The sequence below is a fragment of the Orbicella faveolata genome, unplaced genomic scaffold, assembly GCF_042242905.1.
Source record: "Orbicella faveolata isolate gen_17 unplaced genomic scaffold, um_ofav_v1 contig_1, whole genome shotgun sequence".
NCBI classification, from domain to species: Eukaryota; Metazoa; Cnidaria; class Anthozoa; order Scleractinia; family Merulinidae; genus Orbicella; species Orbicella faveolata.
In genome coordinates, this window is record NW_028301536.1 from 23719448 (window position 1) to 23740381 (window position 20934).

General features: G+C 40.7%; 3 protein-coding genes and 1 pseudogene across 4 annotated transcripts in view; all 4 read left to right on the plus strand.

The window, feature by feature from the left end:
- LOC110054558 (uncharacterized) overlaps nucleotides 1-20823 on the plus strand; it is a 40597-nt gene extending 19774 nt beyond the window's left edge. Inside the window, exon 7 of the mRNA XM_089272147.1 lies at nucleotides 18514-20823. Coding sequence (XP_089128273.1) covers nucleotides 18514-18893 — 380 coding nt within the window. The 3' untranslated portion in view covers nucleotides 18894-20823. The remainder of the gene's footprint in view (nucleotides 1-18513) is intronic.
- The window catches only part of LOC110054612 (uncharacterized), a 76339-nt pseudogene continuing 59617 nt past the window's right edge, over nucleotides 4213-20934 (plus strand). The window contains exons 1-2 of the transcript XR_016201899.1: nucleotides 4213-4573; nucleotides 4776-4832. The product of XR_016201899.1 is annotated as an uncharacterized LOC110054612 (transcript). The remainder of the gene's footprint in view (nucleotides 4574-4775; nucleotides 4833-20934) is intronic.
- On the plus strand, nucleotides 7204-8485 carry LOC149118463 (uncharacterized). Its single transcript, XM_089274914.1, has 2 exons — nucleotides 7204-7829; nucleotides 8328-8485. Exon 1 carries the CDS (start codon nucleotides 7443-7445, stop codon nucleotides 7815-7817), a length of 375 nt encoding a protein of 124 aa, XP_089131040.1. The 5' UTR covers nucleotides 7204-7442; the 3' UTR covers nucleotides 7818-7829; nucleotides 8328-8485.
- LOC149118464 (uncharacterized) lies at nucleotides 8192-17126 on the plus strand. The gene is made up of 5 exons (XM_089286650.1): nucleotides 8192-8234; nucleotides 8328-8576; nucleotides 9670-9936; nucleotides 12455-12721; nucleotides 16878-17126. Exons 1-5 carry the CDS (start codon nucleotides 8192-8194, stop codon nucleotides 16889-16891), a joined length of 840 nt encoding a protein of 279 aa, XP_089142776.1. The 3' UTR covers nucleotides 16892-17126.

Genomic DNA, 20934 nt, shown 5'->3' on the forward strand with positions numbered 1-20934 from the left:
GCCATTAAAATCTCTCAGTTCCATCATTTTGTCCCTTTGCGTGAACGTGCGCAACTGATCCATGTGTTGCTCGAAAGAAAGCAGCTCGTCGTAGGACATTAGACCATCACCGTGTTGATACGCTCTACACGGTTTCAGCCGTCTGCAAAGTGACTGCACAGGTCGTGGGAGGATCTTGGGGGCAATGGGTTAATCGTTAGTAATCGCGTTCTTAGGCGAATCACCGCGGCATATTGATCCAATATTTGCTGTACGCCAGAATGAACGTATGTTTCATCTTGTCTTTGTACGTCCTTAGAACCCTTCCATTTCGAGAGAGCAAGGTCCTTGCTTTGCAGCGGCTTGTAATGATGGAAAATTATTGTCGATTGCCACATGGGATTTGTAGGACTCGTTTTTCTGTTCTTTCTCGCGAAGAGCTAAAGGCGTTTGACTTTTCACATTCGGACGCCTATCAAGACGAGGAAGCTTAAAAAAAATTCAGCGGCGAATAGTCATCTTCACTGTTCAGTGATTTGAGCAATGTTGCATAAAAAGAGCCGCATTTCGCCTGTTATTGTGCGCTATTTCTTTGGGCGTTGCCCTTCTGAAAAGGAGATTGTAGAATAAGGAGTATTTATCATCGGGATTGTACATTTAATAGGCCAAAAGTGGAACTTAAATCTATTAGTTTTGACAGGAAGGGAAACAACATCTGCTGGGAAACCGCTGGAGTTTGGAAAGGTATTTTACCATGTCAACATACTTGAGCTGCAGTGCGCTTTCACGGCATACACGGCATTGAGTGGCCAGTGGGATGACTGGACTTGGAATTGACGGAGCCTTTACCCTCGCGGTCAACGTAACTAAAACGATTACTACGGACTGTGCGGACTGCAGACTGGTGGTTGAATGCAGACTGAGGGCAAAATGCAGACTGCAGATGGCAGACTTTTTAAATGTGTTGTTTGCGTTTTACACTGACCGATTACCCTCCTGCATAATTGAATACGCTCTTTTTACATTAGAACGTCTAATTTTGAAGCTGAGGCTGAACGTTCTTATATTTGTTTTTTGCGATTTGAGGCTGATAATGTTCTTAAAGATGTTCTTTAATTTACATGGTTTACAGTATTTCAATAAATCAATTACTAGTACCATTGAGTACTATAACTCCAAGGCTGAGAGAATATAAGGTCATCAACCTTGATAATACTTCAGAATTTGTACATGTACCTTTTGATGACTTTGATGGTGTGGAAGTTGTTTTGGAACAGTTATGAATAAGAACTGCTGATTAATACAAACCGAGATGTGTGTCATGCAATAAGAAAACCATTGTTAATATTATACAAAACATGTCCTTAGTATTTGGGTTAATTTACATTTTTGTTACCTTTATTTTATGCTTGTCATTTAAGATACAGATTAGCAATATAAAAACGTTCTTAATCGACTCAGCCTGAGGAATGTTCTTAATACGTTCTTAAAATTTTGGTCTATCTCCGCCTCAACGTTCTTATAAAAGAGGTTCTTATGAAAAAAAGGAGTGTATGTAAAGTCATTTAGCCGATGTTTCACAACAAAAACCTAATACAGTCAAACTTGTATACAACGGCCCTGTATATAGCGGTCACCCTGTGTATAATGATCACTGAACAACTTCTCAAAATTTGTTCCTTATATTTACTGTTAAGTTGACCTGCATATAGCGGTCACCTGTATATAACAGACGCGGTCACCCTTTAGACTTCCTGAATCCACAATTTCATTATCTTTTACCTATACATAACGGTCACGAAATTTGGTTACGATTAACGAATAATGACAAGCTTTATTCATCAGCTCGTTAAATAGCAGCTACCAAGGCAGGGATATCACATATAATTATTAGTACTAAACGCATCGGCAAAGTACGACACATGCTTGCGGCAGATAACATTAAGGTGCTCTCGCTTTCCTCCTTTCAAACAATAGTTACTGTAACTGTAACAACACAACCGTACCACACTGTTTTCACTTTCGTCATAGTTCTCTGGTTATAACACTGTACTGTACTTATGAAGTTGACAGCCGCGGTTTTACACTGTATTAGGCTACTGTTTTATAGACCAAGACAGCGCTCGGCATCAAATTTCTCCTCCATCAGCTTCCGATGCAGCCACTTACAGGAGAAATTGTCACCTTGAAAAATATATTCACACGGAACCTCGAGACTAGGTATACCACGGACATTTTATGGGCATTTTTCTCGTATTTATTGCGTTTCTGTTTAAAATTGTTGTCAATAAATGTAAATTGAGTGATTACCACTTAAAAACGTTGTTCATTAGCTTTAGTAGACTTTCACTGCATCTCCCTCAAAGTACACCACGGACAATTTATGGGCCATTTTAGCGTGTTTATTGCGTTGCTGTTACTCGTTATTGTCAGTAAAACGTAAACTGAGTGATTACTTACACATGAAAATGCAATTTATTGACTTCCAGGGGAGTTTAAAGGAAACCTATGTACAGCGGTCAACCTGTATATAACGGTCACCTGGCCATTTCCCAAGTATGACCATCATATACAGGTTTAGACCAATTTCGATTTATTAAAATTCAGCTTAACACAATAGACCTCGGCACGAATCGCTGGGGAATAAACCCCACAAACTCTGTAGTTATTCCCCAAAGGCTCGTACTGAGGTCTATTGTTTAAGGCCGAATTTTAATAATTCGAAACTGGTCTGTTGTACAGTAAACGCAATACATACTTCATGGGTAAATGTCTAAGGTTAATGTAGACCTTCATGGGTGCCTTCCGGGAAAATCTTTGTGCGCGCTGCTTTAAAGAAGACCTCGGTAAAACTATATTTCACTGTGAAGCTAATTAACAGTAGAAAAGAACAACAAATTTTGACAGTTTTGTTTTGAAAGGCAAGCACAAGCCTTTAAACCCAAAACTGACCGTATTTGCTAAACTGAATTAGCAGCCTTTATGTTAGCGAGGACATCCAAACTGACTCGACTTTATCGCTGAGGAGATGATGGACTAACAAAGTGTGTGAGGCTTCTTCGATATATCCATGATTGGTTGCTCAGAAAATCCATTTCAAAGTTGAACAAAAGAAGATTTGCCGACTGCCGTTACTCGATGGGACGTCGATCATAAGAAAAACATTTCGATTTTCGTAAAACGTCGTAAAAGCCTCACAAAATGCTTTAATATCTGAGAAATAGTTTGGCCAAGTTTCGTTAAATTCCAATGAATCTACATACGCTATTATTCATTTCAATAGAGGCAATTTGGGTCAGATTTAAGAACAAAAATGGGGAACGATTCGTGGTAGACCCAAGACAACCAGGCGTTGAACGGTTGAGAGTGAATGGCGGAGATTTGGCTTTACCTCGTGGACGCATATTGAAAATGGGGCGAGAGATCGTGTAAGGTGGAGGAGAGCCCCCTTGCCCCCAGAAGAGGGCAGCGACGAAATTTGCTTACGATTTGCGCTTGTGTTCAAATTAAGGAACGCGAAGACCGTGCACAATCGCATAGTATATCGCTTGAGATACGAATACAATAATCAAAGGCGATGATATCTGCGTGAGACACTGCGAGACGCAATAAACAGAAGAAGCGAAATACGAGTCCGTGAATAAGATTGCCGCGAAAACTGTTACTGCTCGAATCAGTGGTTGACACATTCTAATTGGCTTATAATTTACAGTTTGCGGATCTTTGACTTGTTTTTAACGTTTTTGTGGATAACTTGTCTAATTTAGCTAGAAAGGTGCATCAAACAAGAAAACTGAACTTGGTTCAACAACTGGTGATGTCTGACCCCCTTCGGGAAGGGTGGGTGGGTACTTGACCCATGTTTAAGTATAGGGGTGCCGCGGGGGTAGGGGCTTAAAATCCTGATCCTTTTTAGGACAAAAAAATACTTTAAAAGCCCCACCCTATATAGGGCAACGCCCTCCCTCTCTCTTAGGACCCTGTTTAGGACAAGAGACAAAATACACGTTCTCTTGATAGAGCTGGCCATTGCAATCAGAGGAATCATGTTTGATGGGCCTAACATCCCGTTATTCCTCTACAGGATAGCAAGGCACGTCAAATAAGCTAAGGGAGCAACAACCTCGTTCCCAGGGACCTCTCTCTCCGGTTGGAAGGGACAGGACCCTGGGAACGAGGTTGAGAGAGTAAACGCGTGACATTTCGTGAGCGGGGAACCTTTTTGTCACGCAATGTTTTCTGCTCTGTTTATGTCCGCCATGTTGGATTTGCAATTATGAGTTAAACGCACTTCTTCCATTTTACGGACCTCTTCGTTTCGGTAAGATGTCAAAAAACGAGTATAGTGATCTTCTCTTCGAGATCAGTGAGAAACTAGACGTGAACAAGCTGCCAAGATTGCTTTTCATGTGCAGGGAAGAGATAGCGAAAGGCAGCGAACGTAACATTCGAGATGTGCTCACGTTATTCGAAGAACTGGAAAGAAATGATAGCCTTGGAATTGATCGCTTGGACACTTTGAAAGAAATACTGACACAGATGAAGAAACCATCGCTACTGAAGAAAGTGAGGGAGTTTGAGATCAGAAGGAAAGGTATTCAAATTAATTATGTCCTTGTAAATTAGTGATGCCGCAAGTGAATCAATTATAATACACAAAACGATTTAACCAACCTGGAAACATCGATATAAGTTTTACTTGCTTGTTCAATGTTGTAATCTTTTACTGAGAAGTAGAGAGTGGCTTTTGAGAAATACTGTCCCAGTATTATCAATAATTGTTGTTTTTATTTCAGCCCAGTCAGTTGGTATAGTTTCTTCGTTGAAGCGGGCGGCAACATGCATAAAAGGAGGTGAGTCAATTGCAGGGAAATAATCACAAGAAATTGTAATAATGCAGATTCGAGATTGATATTCGAGGTATAAAAGTCTATTTTCTATACTTAAAGGTTACAACTACCGTGCAGTGTTAAGCCCATTTAACATTATTTTGAAAGCTGGGATGGTTTCACGGCTGAACGCGTGTTAAATGTTCGGCAAGCTGAATTATGGCTGGTTGAACTTGAAATCGTGAGGTCAAAAGGTGGCTGTATATTGGCAAATTTCTACATTTGCGTTCTTTTTCTCCGCTTGATAACTGCATAAGCTTCGGTGTTATGGCGGAATGCCTCAATGAAACACATTTTTATTTTAAGAATACAACTTTTTGCAAAGTTTGAAACAATTTTGTAGGGAAGATTCAGAGCCACCTTAAATTTTCGAAAATTTGAAATGGCTCAGACCTTTCCCGAAATTTTGTGAAAATTTCTATCTAGCTGTAGTATGCTTCAAGCAAGAGTAGGAAAGGTGCCACCACAATTTCAACAATGCTGGAAGGGAAGGGTAAAATTAAAGTTACCTTGACGACAAGAAACAAGATACCCGGAAGCAGAGTCAATGTTTTACTGATCAAAAGCTTTCTCAAATGAATGTGGCAGGAATCGTTTTGTCACGACTGAGCTTGGGTAAACCAAGTCATGAGCCAAAATATCAGCGTATAGGGCCAGAAGTTCAAATCCACAGTATTGATTGAGCATTGGGGACTGGCATAGAATTTCCAAGGCCTCTTGAATTCTCCTTCTGAAGTAGTTTTCTTCTCTAGCTATCTTTGACAGCCACCTTACTCTCTTCCAACTTGTGGTCTGTATCCCTAAGGTGTTCTCCAATGGCCGAAAGTGTCAATCTGTTAGTGTTGGAATGTTCCTTCAACTGGACATTTAAAAGGGTTGGGTGGTTTCTCCAACATAGATCTTTTCACAATCAGCACACTCTAATTTGTAGATGATGCCACACTTTTTTCCATCCGTTGTGGCACCTTCAGCATGCATTCACAGACTGTGATCTGAGGGTGTTGAAAGGTACATGGAAGGTGCTCACCCTGCCTGCAAATTAAAAGGCACTAGAGATTTTTTCGGATACACAAGTGCACGTAGTCCTGTGAGAGGGACACATTTGTGGTGCGTAGCTGTTGACCTGTACTTGCTGCTCTCTGGCTCTCCCTCAGCTCTGTTTCTATGAAATTTTGCGCATCCACACTTAGTAGTTGTTGTGTCACAAGATATAACTTTGGTGGATCCTTCATCCTTGATATGGACACATCCAAGAAAGCAAGCTTGCCATCAGATGCAGGCTCCTTTGTGAACTTGATGTTGGGATCCCTGGAGTTCAGATGCTTGGTAAAGCCCTAATATACATCATAATCATGACATGCTCAGAGTTACTTCAATTGGCTAAAGGGAGGAAAATTTATTGCTAATTTTTAACATGCACTCTTTTATGATAAATATAAGTAAATTTGCATGAATGCTTGAGAAAGTCAGGATTTACCCTACTCATGAGATCTAAAATGTCTTTCAAATTGTGTAATTTTGAGAGAATTTTCAAGTCAATCCTGAAATACACTCTCATTCATATGATTACCTACATGTACTACAAAATGAATTACGACCAAACCATGGAATGGGTTCAAATTTTTGTACAGAGACCTGACTCCCACTTTCTTTTGCTAACCTTGCAGCTGCATATTTTTGGGTTGTTCTGAGTTGACTGTGAGCAATGCTCTGAAACTAAACATAGGGAAATTGAGAGAAGTGGATAAATGTGTTAAAAGTAAAGAAAAATTATTTTAACCCATTTATCTTCTTCTTTGCCTTCCCCCACCTTTTCTTTGAACTAAATGCTTGTATAGTCAACTCACAACAACACAAAAGAATGTGAGTAGTGGGTTAAGCCAAAGAAGTGGGAGTGGTCTCTACTGTACAAACATTCAAGCCCAATTTCCATGGTCTGGTGATTTTTGTAGTATACTCTCATAAGGCAGCAGAATGAAAGAATAACCTGCATTAATTTTTATGTTCCTAGAAGGAGCTCCCCTGTGTCTAAGTCAATCAAGCCATGGGTTCATGAATTACCTCAACTGTAGTCAATTGACCAGGACGTTTGTTCTTCTTTACCTCAAAGATAGGTTCAGTCAGCTCATTTGCATGATCTGCTGTCCTCAGTTTTCTAAAAATTCCAGAATATTCTGTTTTATTTGCCACTGGAAATGTCCAGAAATTCAAACTGGCGTAGGTACTTGGTTAAATTTAAGCTCCCTTGGTCAAATGGAGAGCAACTCTAACCTTGAGTACCCTGTTATCCTGTCTTTGATTTGTTTCCCCCTCTTTGCAGGTTTTCTAACCCCTTAATTTGTTCTTGTACTTAAAGTACCATACATATAGTCCCTAACAAGGAATAACACTGAGAAGGAAAATTGTGGTTTATTTACAGTGCTCAGAATTATATTACTACTGCAGAGTTATTTATTATATTGCCAACTTATATTTCTTAGACTTACCTGCTGTGTCAATATTGTTTCAACAGCAATTAAGCTGGTTTGTGATTTACGAACGATCGCTGGAGGTCTCTTGGTCGTTACCAGTGGTATGGCTTTGCGTAGCTGCTCTAGTCTTGATGAATTTGTGGAGGCCTTCAACAAAGTTGTTTTGGTTTCATATTCCAAACTGGTTGAGATGAGCGAGGGCTCTCTCTGCTTCACAGTGCAAGCAGAGACATCATCGGCTCTGAAGGAATTATGGGACATGCACAAAAGTGGAACAATGCAGAATCGCCTTCAAGAATTCCTAGTCACTGATGAAATGAAACAGCTGGCAAGTGGGGAGGATGTTGCGGTGACTGTGTATATTGATGAACAGGAGTATAAGGCAGCCTACCTTGATCTAATGCTTCTACAAAAAGAAGGGAAAGTGTTGAAACATATTAACTTTGCGTCTTTGCTATCAGCCACATGGAAATATTAAGACAAAAATAAGGTCAGTCTTAGTTTGTGGGAAGCTATATGATATGCCTACTGGCTGGGAATTGTTAAAGAAATGTGTATGAATATGTGCACTTGGATATATTTTACGCATAGGGGGTTTGCAGAGAGGGGAGACATTATGAGGAGGGGGGATAGGAGAGGAAATTGCATTGTTTTGTACCAGACATTTGATTGGCTGGATTTCAAAATGTTTGAATCTATTGTAAGTTTCAGTTCTGCCACCTGATTGGTTTTCAATGTTTGGGTGGTCTTGGTTTCAGTAAACACACTGACATAACAGAATAGTGACTTAATATTCCTGCACCATTGATCCATGTGTATTGTGTATGGAAACCTATAATCAGGTCTGTAGTCATGTGTCTTTCTTCCACGACATGCAGGTATTCATTATTCCGGGGTGAACGATTTCGCTGTGTTGATCAACTTTGAGAATCTGGTTAGGTAAACAAGGAAGAATCTATTTGATAACTTTTCATTTAACTCCTTTTAGAGTCTGATGCAACAGGAGAGGAGCAATTTGGAGCTCGAGGAATAAGTTGCAGGAACTCAGACTCTTTTCTTTGCTTCAAGCAAAATGAGGATGATGTGACTTTGATGAAACTGGAACATGTGGAAAACAAATGGGCATTCGAAAGGCAAAGAAGGCAATTCTTAGAAGAAGAAATCAAGAAACTAAGAAGGGAGATTGCAGTGGCAGGAAATGTACAGAGGAGATTGCTTTGGCAAGAAGAAGAGAGTGGTAAGTGTAAGATTAATGTATTGTATTTTTATTTATATTTCAGTCCGCTTCCAGAGTCTGCTTATAGCCAGAAAAGCCTGTGGCAGCACTGTTAAACATATAACTTTTTTCATTGTGACATGATGAAATGAGAGAATTTATTTTATGTGGTGTTGACCTTAGCAAGAGTGTGGTAGTCAAGAAGCCAATATATATATATTTTTTTTTATTGTGACAAGATGTAGAAAGGTAATTTATAAATCCCCCTCCACCAAAATTAAAAAACAAATCTAGCCTACTTATGACATACAAAATGTTGTGTTGACCTTAGCAAGAGTGTGGTAGTAAGATTTCACTGTCGCAATTTAATTTGTTTTTCATTAATTGTCGAGATAAAGTATAAAATTGCTCTTTAATAGTTGCACCTACTACTCAGGGACAGGAGGACTCCCATATAAAAAGGATGAGGTGCTCATCATATCTTTTAGGAGTTCAAAATACAGTTTTGGTACCTCTCAGGGTGTTCAGCCTCAAAAGGTCCACAGCAGGAGCTTTTGTGGTACCTTTGAGGGTATTGAGCCAAAAAAAACACGAGCACAAATAATGTCTTGTTTTAGAAATTGCTACTTCTTATGGGGTGAAAAACATTTGAAGCCACCAGCCCAACAGGATCTTCACACCTATTAGGGTTTTTTTTTTTCAAAATTTCCAATGAGCACCCCTGTCCTTTTTATTTGGAAGCCCTCCCCCCCCCCCCCCCCCGATCTAGTAAAGCATTCTCTTTATTCAAATTTTCTTTGTGGGGATGAAGGGGGGGGGGGGGGTGTGATGGACTGAGAAACCTCTTTTCTGGAATGGACACGCCCATGACGGTTCTGTCTTCGTGTACCGGTACACAAGAACCGATACAAAAGAAAGAAAGACTCCTAGAAAAAGGCAATGCAATGGTTATTGCCTCGGCATGTCAGTACACAAGGGCTTAACCCTCTCCTAACATTGAGATAAGTTTGCTGTCAGTCGCTGTTGCACGTAAAAGATGAATTTTATAAGAGAACAGTGAATGATCAATCTGTCTTAACAAGGTCTTTTCAGTGTCCACTTGCGTTATCTTTAGCAGTTCAAGAAACTGAAGGCCTTGAAAGACCTAGAAAAAGGCGCCGAAGAAATTCTGACTCTAGTTTGTGTTGCAAGGCGAGGGATGAGGCAACTGCACAGCGTGAAAAGGAAGCAAAAACAAAACATCTGCACTCCGAGAAATATGAGTTCGTGCAGAGCTATCAACAGAACATCCAAGAAACACACAGCATGACAACAGAGACGGCTGACAGTGGAATAAGAACACATGGTGAACCATCTGATCTTGAAACGCAAGACATCTCTGGTAACTATAATTTATTAAAAATTGATTGTTTGAGTTCACAAATATTAAACAATTATTAACCAAAAGGGATGTAAACAGTGCAGGTTATCAAGCCTCGGCTAGTTGCTACAGTGAGGATAATAATTGTCTTAGGGTTGTAGTACTTTCTGAGCCTGACGCCGCAAGTCCTTTTCAATTCTAGCTATGAAAGTTATGATATGTTGAAAAGTCAGTGTAGTAATGCTGTTAATGTTGGCTGGAGAGTGTAGCTAACCTAAACTTGATACGAACTTTGACTAGTGCAGAATTAGTGATCGACTGATCAAAAGCTGCAGCTACTGATCAGTTATTCTTTGATAATAAAAACTTAATTACTGCTTCTTCGTGAAACCAGTTATTTTTGTTTCTCATTGCATCTCAATGTTTCCCAAGGAGGAGCCGAGGGAAAGATTGAGATTTGATGGAAACAAAATTACAGAGCGTTTACTGAAACCGGGGCCACCCAGAAAATGAAAAGCAATCGGATGGCAGAACTACATCAATAGATTCCAACATTTTCAAATCCAGCTAATCAAATGACCAGTACGAAACAATGAAATGACTTTACTTTAGATTTTACATTTACAAATGTGATAAACTCTTTTGGTTTGACCGTTTTCCACTACGAACACAAAAAGTATCATTTTTACGGTTGTTTAAAATCATAGAATAGTAGATTTGGACAATTTTTTTACAAATAAATTCCGCTCCTGTTTTCTGTGCGTGTTTCTATTTTTACACAGTTTTCGGTTGTAATTAATGCCTGGTTTTCACTAGCGATACAAGGACAAGCACAGTTGCAAGCACAAACGCAAGCATTAGGGATGACCCAAGTGAAAACGAAATTCGACGCAAACACAAGTACAAGCGAAATCATCCGAACCCTCTGCCATTTTAGAAAACTGGTTAGGCGCGAGGTAATCTGGATCCCGTGTTTTCATTGGCCAAACATAACCACGTGTGGTAAACATCCTTATGCTTGTGTTATGCCTGAGCGGTAACTCAAGAAAAAGGAAAAACTTTGATCCTTGTGCTTGTGCTTCCGCTTGTGCTTATGCCTGCGTCAAGGCCGTTTTCACGGTGATATTAGAATTATTGTGTTTGCGCTTGCGCTTGGACTTGTGTTTGCGCTTGTGCTTGTGCTTGTGTTTGCGCTTGTCCTTGTGCTTGCGTTAGTGTTTGCGCTTGTGCTTGCGCTTGTGTTTGCGCTTGTGCTTGTGTTTGTGCTTGTTCTTGTGCTTGCGTTTGTTTTTGCGCTTGTGTTTGCGCTTGTGTTTACGCTTGTGTTTGCGCTTGTGCTTGTGCTTGTGTTTGCACTTGTTCTTGCGCTTGCACTTGTGCTTGCGCTTGTGCTTGTGTTTGCGCTTATGCTTGCGCTTGCGTTAGTGTTTGCGCTTGTGTTTGCGCTTGTGCTTGTGCTTGTGCTTGTGTTTGCACTTGTTCTTGCGCTTGTACTTGTGCTTGCGCTTGTGCTTGTGCTTGTGTTTTAACGCTTGTGCTTGTGTTTGCGCTTGTTCTTGCGCTTGCGTTAGTGTTTGCGCTCTTGTTTGCGCTTGTGTTTGCGCTTGTGCTTGTACTTGTGTTTGTGCTTGTTCTTGTGCTTGCGCTTGTGTTTGCGCTTGTGCTTGCGCTTGTGTTTGCGCTTGTGTTTACGTTTGTGCTTGTGCTTGTGTTTGCACTTGTTCTTGCGCTTGCGCTTGTGCTTGTGTTTACGCTTGTGCTTGCGCTTGTGCTTGCGCTTGTGCTTGTGCTTGCGCTTGTGCTTGTGCTTGCGCTTGTGCTTAAACTTGTGTTTGCGCTTGTGCTTGTGCTTGTGCTTGCGCTTGGGCTTGTGTTTGTGCTTGTGTTTACGCTTGTGCTTGGGCTTGTTTTTTGCACTTGTGTTTACGCTTGTGTTTGCGCTTGTGTTTACGCTTGTAGGTGCGCTTGTGGTTACGCTTGTGCTTGCGCTTGTGTTTGCGCTTGTGCTTGCTCTTGCGCTTTTACTTGTGCTTGCGCTTGCGCTTGCGCTCGTGCTTGTGCTTAAAATAACTCTTATTGAAAATTCTTTCTTTTTTTTCGCGTTGTACTTTCAAAGCCTCAGCGTGTAAAATCACTCCGGCAAAAACAAAATTGACCATATTGTATCTTATTTTTTATAATTATTTCAAGACAACTTTTTGTGTTGTTTAAGAATTAGCCATTTCTTAAGTGATTGGACGGGGAGGGAGGGTCATGGACTGAGAAGCCTGTTTTCTGGGATGGACACGCCCATGACGGTTCTGTCTTCGTGTACCGATACATAAGAACCGATACAAAAGAAAGAAAGACTCCTAGACAAAGGCAATACAATGGTGATTGCCTCGACATATCAGTACAAAAGGACGTAACCCTCTCCTAACATTAAGATAATTTTCTTGTAAGTCGCTGTTGGACATAAAAGATGAATTTTATAACCGAACGGTGAATGATCAGTCTGTGTTAACAAGGTCTTTTCATTTCTCACTTGCGTTATCGTTAGCAGCTCAAGAAACTGAAGGCCTTGAAGGACCTAGAAAAAGGCGCCGAAGAAATTCTGGTTCTAGTTTGTATTGCAAGGCGAGGGATGAGGCAACTGCACAGAGTGGAAGGAAAGCAGAAACAAAACATCTGCACTCCGAGAAATATGAGTTCGTTCAGGGGCATCAGCAGAACATCCAAGAAACACACAGTATGACAACAGAGACGACTGACAGTGGAATAAGAACACATGGTGAACCATCTGATCTTGAAACGCAAGACATCTCTGGTAACTATAATTTATTAATAATTGATTGTTTAGGTCCACAAATATTAAACAATTATTAACCAAAAGGGATGTAAACAGTGCAGGTTATCAAGCCTCGGCTAGTTGCTACAGTGAGGATAATAATTGTCTTAGGGTTGTAATACTTTTCTGAGCCTTAACGCCTGACGCCGCAAGTCCTTTTAAATTCTAGCCATGAAAGTTATGATATGTTGAAAAGTCAGTGTAGTAATGCTGTTAATGTTGGCTGGAGAGTGTAGCTAGCCTAAAGTTGATACGAACTTTGACTAGAACAGAATTAGTGATCGACTGATTAAAAGCTGCAGCTACTGACCAGTCATTCTTTGATAATTAAAACTTAACTACTGCTTCTTCGTGCAACCAGTTACTTTTGTTTCTCATTGCATCTCAATGTTTCACAAGGAGGAGCACAATGTTTGGCCAATGAAAACACTGGATCCAGATTACCTCGCGCCTAACCAGTTCTCTAAAATGGCAGAGGGTTCGGATGATTTCGCTTGTACTTGTGTTTGCGCACGGGTCATCCGTAATGCTTGCGTTTGCGCTTGTGCTTGTGCTTGTTTTTACGCTTGTGCTTGTGTTTGTGTTTGCACTTGTTCTTGCACTTGCACTTGTGCTTGCGCTTGTGCTTGTGTTTGCGCTTGTGCTTGCACTTGCGCTTGTGCTTGCGCTTGTGCTTGTGTTTGCGCTTGTGCTTGCACTTGCGCTTGTGCTTGCGCTTGTGCTTGTGCTTGCGCTTGCGCTTAAGGTTGTGTTTGCGCTTGTGTTTGCGCTTGTGCTTGTGCTTGCGGTTAAGCTTGTCTTTGCGCTTGTGCTTAACCTTTTGTTTGCGCCTGTGTTTGGGCTTGTGCTTGTGCTTGTGCTTGTGCTTGCGCTTAAGCTTATGTTTGCGCCTGTGCTTGCGCTTGCGGTCTCAATTGTGCTTGCGCTTGCGCTTGTGCTTGTGCTTGCGGTTAAGCTTGTGTTTGCGCTTGTGCTTAAACTTTTGTTTGCGCCTGTGTTTGGGCTTGTGCTTGTGCTTGCGCTTAAGCTTATGTTTGCGCCTGTGCTTGCGCTTGCGCTCTCATTTGTGCTTGCGGTTAAGCTTGCCTTGTGCTTCTGCTTGCGCTTGCGCTTAAACTTTTGTTTGCGCCTGTGTTTGGGCTTGTGCTTGTGCTTGCGCTTAAGCTTATGTTTGCGCCTGTGCTTGCGCTTGCACTCTCATTTGTGCTTGCGGTTAAGCTTGCCTTGTGCTTCTGCTTGCGCTTGTGCTAGCGCTTGTGTTTGTGTTTGCGCTTGCGCTTGCGCCTATGTTAGCGCTTGTGTTTACGCTTGTGCTTGCGCTTGTGTTTGCGCTTGTGTTTACGCTCATGTTTGCGCTTGTGTTTGCGCTTGTGCAGGGCGGAAAAAGGCCCCCTACATATAAGCGCCTTGGCTTGTGCTTCCTCTTGCGCTTTCACTTGTGCTTGCGTTTGTGTTTGGGCTCGTGCTTGTACTTGTGCTTGCGCTTGCGCTCGTGCTTGTGCTTAAGGTTATTCCCCAGTATTGCATTGCGCATCCCTACCGCGCATAATTTCACCCGTGCTTAGCGCGCGCGCATTAAAAAATGGCGGCTTTTTCTTTACAGTTGGACCTCGCCATAGAGGTAAATCATCATTTTCTCGCAAACGAGTATGGTGACCTATCATTTTTTTTCTGTTGTTTTGAATTGAGGAATAAATTTCTCTGTGTAAAATAAATATGGACCAATTCTCATTGTAGAACAAAAAGCAATTGTCGGAAACGTGAATTTAGCAAGCAATGGTGACTACAATCATGGTTCTATTATAAGGATTTATATGGGTATAAACAAGGTGCTGCTGCTCCTAAACGAACATGGGGACCCCTCATTTTTATTTCAAAATTTAACTTCCTATAATATAAACAATCAATCGGCAAAGTTTCACAAAAATCTCAGTGCAGGTTCTATTTCAGTAGAATGACCTCAAAATAACATTTTCATCGAAAATTCTTTCTTTTTTCCGCGTTGTACTTTCCAAGCCTCAGCGTGTAAAATCACTCCGGCAAAAACAAAAGACGACGGCACCATAGGACCCTCTCCTGGTTTGAAAAATCGACGATATTTCGAGCAAAGAATTCAAGTCCATTTTTGTATCAAGTTAAGTTTTCAATTTCACTCCTTGAAGTTTGCTTTCAGCTCCTTTCCCTTCTATCGAAGATAATCCCTTTCCAATTCGTACATTTCAAACCTGCCACGTGCGAAACTACTCAGAGACCATTTGAAAGGTTTCTTCATCCGCGACAATGTTCGAACCCTAATCCATACACTCTGCTAGCAAGATACATTTGCGAGTGACACTCTTTTGTAGGTCTTCTTTTCATGTATTTTCTAAACCAACCAACGACCCAAGGGAAAGTGCAGCCTAGAATTACTCTTACGCCCGCAAGCACGCGAGAGTACTAACGGTTTGAGGTTGACAATTTATTAAGTGACACCGTATTCGCGTAAGCATCACAACGAACAAGCTGAGATTTCATTGTTTTATACCGGACATTTGATTGGCTGGATTTGAAAATGTTGGAATCTATCGTTTCAGTTCTGTCATCTGATTGGTTTTCATTGTCTGGGTGGCCCCGGTTTCAGTAAAGGCGCTGTAACTGGTTTCCCAGGGACCAAAAATTTAGTCATTTGTTATAAAGCACAACGAAGACGAGCGGTCGTAGAGACGGTCGTCGGTCAAGTGCTGTCAACATTCGCGGGTAACATTGCACTGTTACCCTCTGTCGTCAGAGATTTACGATTTTGCTCGCTCAGAGACGTTTGGTGGGAGTTCAAACGAGTTCAACTTCTCGCTACGCTTGTAAATAGCCAACTGGTCTGCCTCCCGCCAGTTGGGATTCTTAACCTAGCTATGTTTATTTGAATATTTATTTTTCATTGTTTGTTTACATTGGTCCTGAAAAGCCCCAATGGGGAGTGGCCAATTACGTATACATACGTACATACACACACACATACATACATGTATTGTTAAATGTGACATGTCATGTGACCTCGAAGAATCATGAGAGAGCGCGCTGTTGGGGAAAAAATTCCAGCTATATGACAAGTGACCTTATGTTCTACGATGCCATCGCCGCATAGCAGTTTGGGAATAAAAGGGTCGAAAGTCTGCATACTAATGCAGGAATGCTTGAAAAACGTTTCAGAATTACAGTCAAATTTAACACTAGAAACTGTGTCGGAGAAGAGATTAGTTCTTTATAAAGGTTTATGAAGACAAAGTATGAGGGAAATTTTTCCCACCCGTTGTTGTATTACAGGTACCAGTAAGAACACTGAAATGAATGACATTCTAGCTCTCGGTTTGTATTGCACGGTTCTCTTTTTTTAGTGTTTTCGTTTAAGGGTTTGAAGGTTTTTTTTTTTCAGTCGACAACTCGTTGTGACAGAAAATGTGGGAACCAAATCGATCGATTTCTTATAAAAAGCCCCTCCCAGGCCCTCATTTCATCAGTCCTTAGACAAAAAGGGATAAATATCTTAGCTTTAGATGTCTTGGCTGCCGCATATACCAACGTGGTTGTGACAACTAACACTTCCCGTAGTTCTCGCTATCGTGCGAAAATCGAATGATTATGATCCAACTGATAAACGTTAATCTGCAAGTGAATATATGAATGATATATTTGAACTGCGGTGAAAGAGACGAAGACATGACTGATCATCGTAGTTATATACAGTTTTAAAGCAGCTGTCAAATGAAAGCCTGAAAAAGAAATTCAGGCTTGAACGGGGCTCGAACCCATGACCTCTGCGATACCGGTGCAGTGCTCCGCCAACTGAGCTATCAAGCCAACTGGGAGCTTCGCCGTAGATGGCGAAGAATGCAAGTGAACATATGAAATGTAATATATTTGAACTGCGGAGAAAGGGATGAAGACATGATTGATCATCGCAGTTATATATACAACTTAGCAGTTGTGAAATTGAAGTCTGAACGGGATTCGAACCCATGACCCTTGACTTTTTTCAGGCTTTAATTTGACATCAGCTTAAGTTATGTATATAACTGCCACGATCAATCATGTCTTGAAAAGTTAATCATAGTGAAAAGGCTTTTCCGTTACAAATAAATAATGGATTTTTTTTTATTAGATCACACATTTTAACGTCGCTTGAAAGATCTCAGTGAAGATGTCATCCGTCAACTCAAGTCAAGACTAAAAGGCGACCACGGTGCTACGAGACTTATTTATAAATCATTTAGAGTCCCTTTCCAGGGATCGATGAATATTTCAAACTATTTCCTGACACTCCTGTGAAGTTATTTGTAGACGTTCTTGAGGCTTTACAGCTGTATGATCTAGTAGATTTGCTGTCGGAGAAACCGCAACCTGTCAGATCGCTACGGCCCGCTCTTCCTTTACAAGAGATAGGGAAACTGAGGAAAACTACTGATCCTCTTCCCACAACGTATCATAGTAATGTTGCTGTTCTGATTATTACTGGCGAAAAGAATTCTTATTCAGAAGGGTTTGAGAGGTTTTTTAAAGGTTTCGGCTCAAAGAACGATGTAACTGTATTTGAATGGAAAAGACGAGCATTAGGCGAGGTGAAATCACGGCTACCACGGCCAGAAAGACTGGATAAAAGAGAGAGGCGAAGGAAGATACAGGAGATACGGAAGGAAATGGAGACTAATGAGACAGCTGTGTCAGCGGTCATAGAGAGGTGGAAACACAAGCAAGGTTGGTGAGAATGAAAATAAAATATTATCTACTTTGTATTAACCTGACCTTACCTATAACGTGATTTCGTTATATTTGACTAACATCAATATATTTACTGAGTTTCCATTTCTTTCATCCCAAGGTAAATCTGGGGGTGGTGAGTTCTGTGAACAAAGGGGGTGGAGTATAGGTGTAAAGTGTTTAGTGGTTATTAGCCTACGTAGCTTGGCTGTTTTTAAGCAATTTAAGCGCGCTAAGATAACGAGCGCTAATGCCGCGTTAACGAGCGGCGAACCGCCAAGCTAGGCAGGCTAAGTGGTTATAAATTCGTAATATCCTAGCAAGTGTTTGAGAATAAATGAGCAAGAGTAGTACAGTCTGGGGTTGGGATGGATTATCATTCTTACGGATGAAATGAATAAACAAGTATTGGATGAGTTTTTTGTGATATCCGGAATAATCAAGGTCGAGGTAAGTGTTATCAGCCGAAGCCGAAGGCTAGCAGACTAGTGAATAATCTGTAGGTTGCGCTGTTTCCCAGAGTTAACTGTAGGCTTTCAGAAGACAGATGGTGACAACAATGTATAATAATGGCAGATATTTGAGATGGGCGAAGACAAAAACAACGAAACCAATGTCCAACTTTCGTTTAAAAGAAAACTTTCCAAGCTTTTGCGCTAGCCTGGCGTGTTCCTCACTGTTTAGTAACATTTCTCATGTGTCTGAAGAGCGTGGTGCCTTTGCAATCATTTACTCCCCATCTCCGGTTACCCACCTGACGTAATCAATAAGGACATATTTATCATGCCATGAAATGTCTTTGAAAATGTCGATTTCCCCGTGCTCACGGAAGCTTGTACCGAACGCGTGTGGGCAGTTTTTCCCGACCTGCTCACATTAAGCCGTCCGATCCTAGAATAATGCCCGCTAATCTCCCTATGTTGTTTTCTTTACATTTAGCACAGTGGTACGTTTGTAACAGTATTAAGAAAGACAGCTGATCTTTGTTCTTTTTGTACCATTTTTCTTTGAAAACTTTTCACTGTTTGCCTTGTTTGTAGCCGCGATGGTCACGGCGTTTGGGGTTATCGATTTTATTGGAGGGCCAATGAAAAGACTGGTGTCCGGAATTCCAGACAAAATTAAATTTGTTATGGGGAGCTGGAACCTAATCAGTATCCCAGAAGCTTCAGAGAGCCTCGTGTTAATCGCTCCCTTTGGCGAATTCAGGATCCTTGAACGTCTGATGCTGGATATTCTTAACAAGCGTTGGCAGACGCTGGACCTGATGTCACTGATGGAAGAGTTAAAAAGGTCTGTGAATGAAGAGTCTGACAGGACTGATAATCGGCATGAATTGTTAAACCCGGTATTAGTAAAAGACAGTTTGTCGTCTCGTCCAAGATTTCAAAAAGAGGAGGATCTGACTGACTGTGCGTAAGTTAATTTTCTTGGTAGTTCTATATCTCACACAGCTCCAAGTGATCTTATAGGTGGAAATTTCCTGGTATTCAAAAAGCAAGAAAAAAAAGAACGAAATAAAATATCGTGGATAGCTTTGAGTGTAGAATTATAAAACCGTTCGTCGCTCAGACAAATAGCCTTGTAAGGTATGATACATCATTAACAGGAAAAGTGTGGGTAAATAACTAATTCTCAACTCTTTCGTCTGCCTGACCGACAGACATCGTGTCGGTCTAACTTGTGGTCATAAGGATTCGGTGCCAAAGGTCTGAAAATCACCTTCACCCTTCCTCCTGCTATGAGCACCACTGGGTCCGTCATTGAGTACTTGGTTCTGACATGAAACAAACTCTCGAAATAACTGCAGAAATTCTCGCGCGCTCATTGGCTAATTTTCATCGTCAATAAGCGGACAAACACATGAATTTATAATTTATGCGATGCGGCAACGAGCGAGAGCGGACAATTTGACAGTTTGTTATCGTAAAAAATAAATTGACGTCAGTTTTTCATGCGTCTGTCTTGTTATTGACAATGAATTTCGTCATAACATTGTCAAAGTTGTCTGCGGATCCACTCGGCTATCGCCTCGTGGATCCACAGCTACTTTGACAGGGTTATGATGTAATTCATGATCAATAACAAGACAGACGCCTCAAGAACTGACGCCAATTTGTTAAACTTTTTGTGGAATTATACTTGGTCACAAACTCACGATTGACTGTAACACAGACGATGAAAGGCTCAGAATCATTTTCTTGTATCCAGGATTTTGAAAAGTTTTTATTACAGGTAAATGATGTGATTTTCTAACCGTTAGTGTATATGTTCGTGTTAAGTCTAGACGTGGCCAATGATACCTTTGGCGGTGTAGGAGGGTATGAATGGAGTCACGGTTTAACTGATAGCTGAGTCCACACTACTTCGGAGAAATTTGAAAACGGTGTTTTCACTCTGAAAACGCATGAAATGTTTTCCGTCCACTCACACTACCCCGGAGAAATTTAAAATCACCGGTCATTTTGGATTTGCGTTTGAGGAAAACTCGGTCAGGGGAATCATACGATCGTGTCGTGATCGTTTTTGAAAAGCTCCGTTTTCAAAATGTTTTACTTTCACACTAAAACTAAAACCCTGATTTTCACATTCCTCCGGGTTGAGAAGCGTTTTGAAAAGCTTCGTTTTGGTGACGGATTAGTGTGGACTGTACGCCTAACTGTAGAAATAAAGCTGCGTTTTCAAATATCTCCGGCGTAGTGTGGACGAGGCCTAATATAATGCACGGTACTTTGTATTTTTTCTTGTGCGGCAACAGACTAGTGATGCCGGTGTTTGATATGACTCAGAGCACGCTTTTGAAATGACTTTGTCCCGGATGATCGTGTTTTAATAACTACTGCTGTGAGTTTGCTAATATTACAAAATAAAGAAGAAAACGCCGAGGATGATGAAACGAAATCAAACACAAACAAACAAACAAACAAACAAACCATTCAAAACAAAATTTTCCACCAGCCTGTCAATTTTGATCTCTTGCCATCCTGTCACAAAATCAGAATGATGAACTTTTATCCCCTCCCATACTTGAGATGCTGCGCTTTTTTCCTCAAGAACTTGTTCTTTTCAATTTTACTGTGTAGGATCTTTTGATCTAATTTATTTGTATGATTGGTAGCGTTTGGCAATATGATATCGATATTAAAAAAGGCCAACTTTCGGTAATCAAGAGGGACACTGTGCCTTTAATTGTCAATTTTAAGTCCAGTATCACAAAATTTAGTTAGTTATTTGTTCTATTTCATTTAGTTATTTGCTGTTAGGCGCATGGAGTTGAGAATAGCGCCCTTTACAAATGTAAATATTATTATTATTACAGTACTATTAAAATAATACTTCGTTCACTTGAAGGGATTGACAAAACATAAGCTTCGTTCTCTAAAATGTCACTTAATTAATCAAGTATGCTAGAGAAATACACATAGAGATGAAAGATAAGAAACTTTAGATAATTTCTCTTT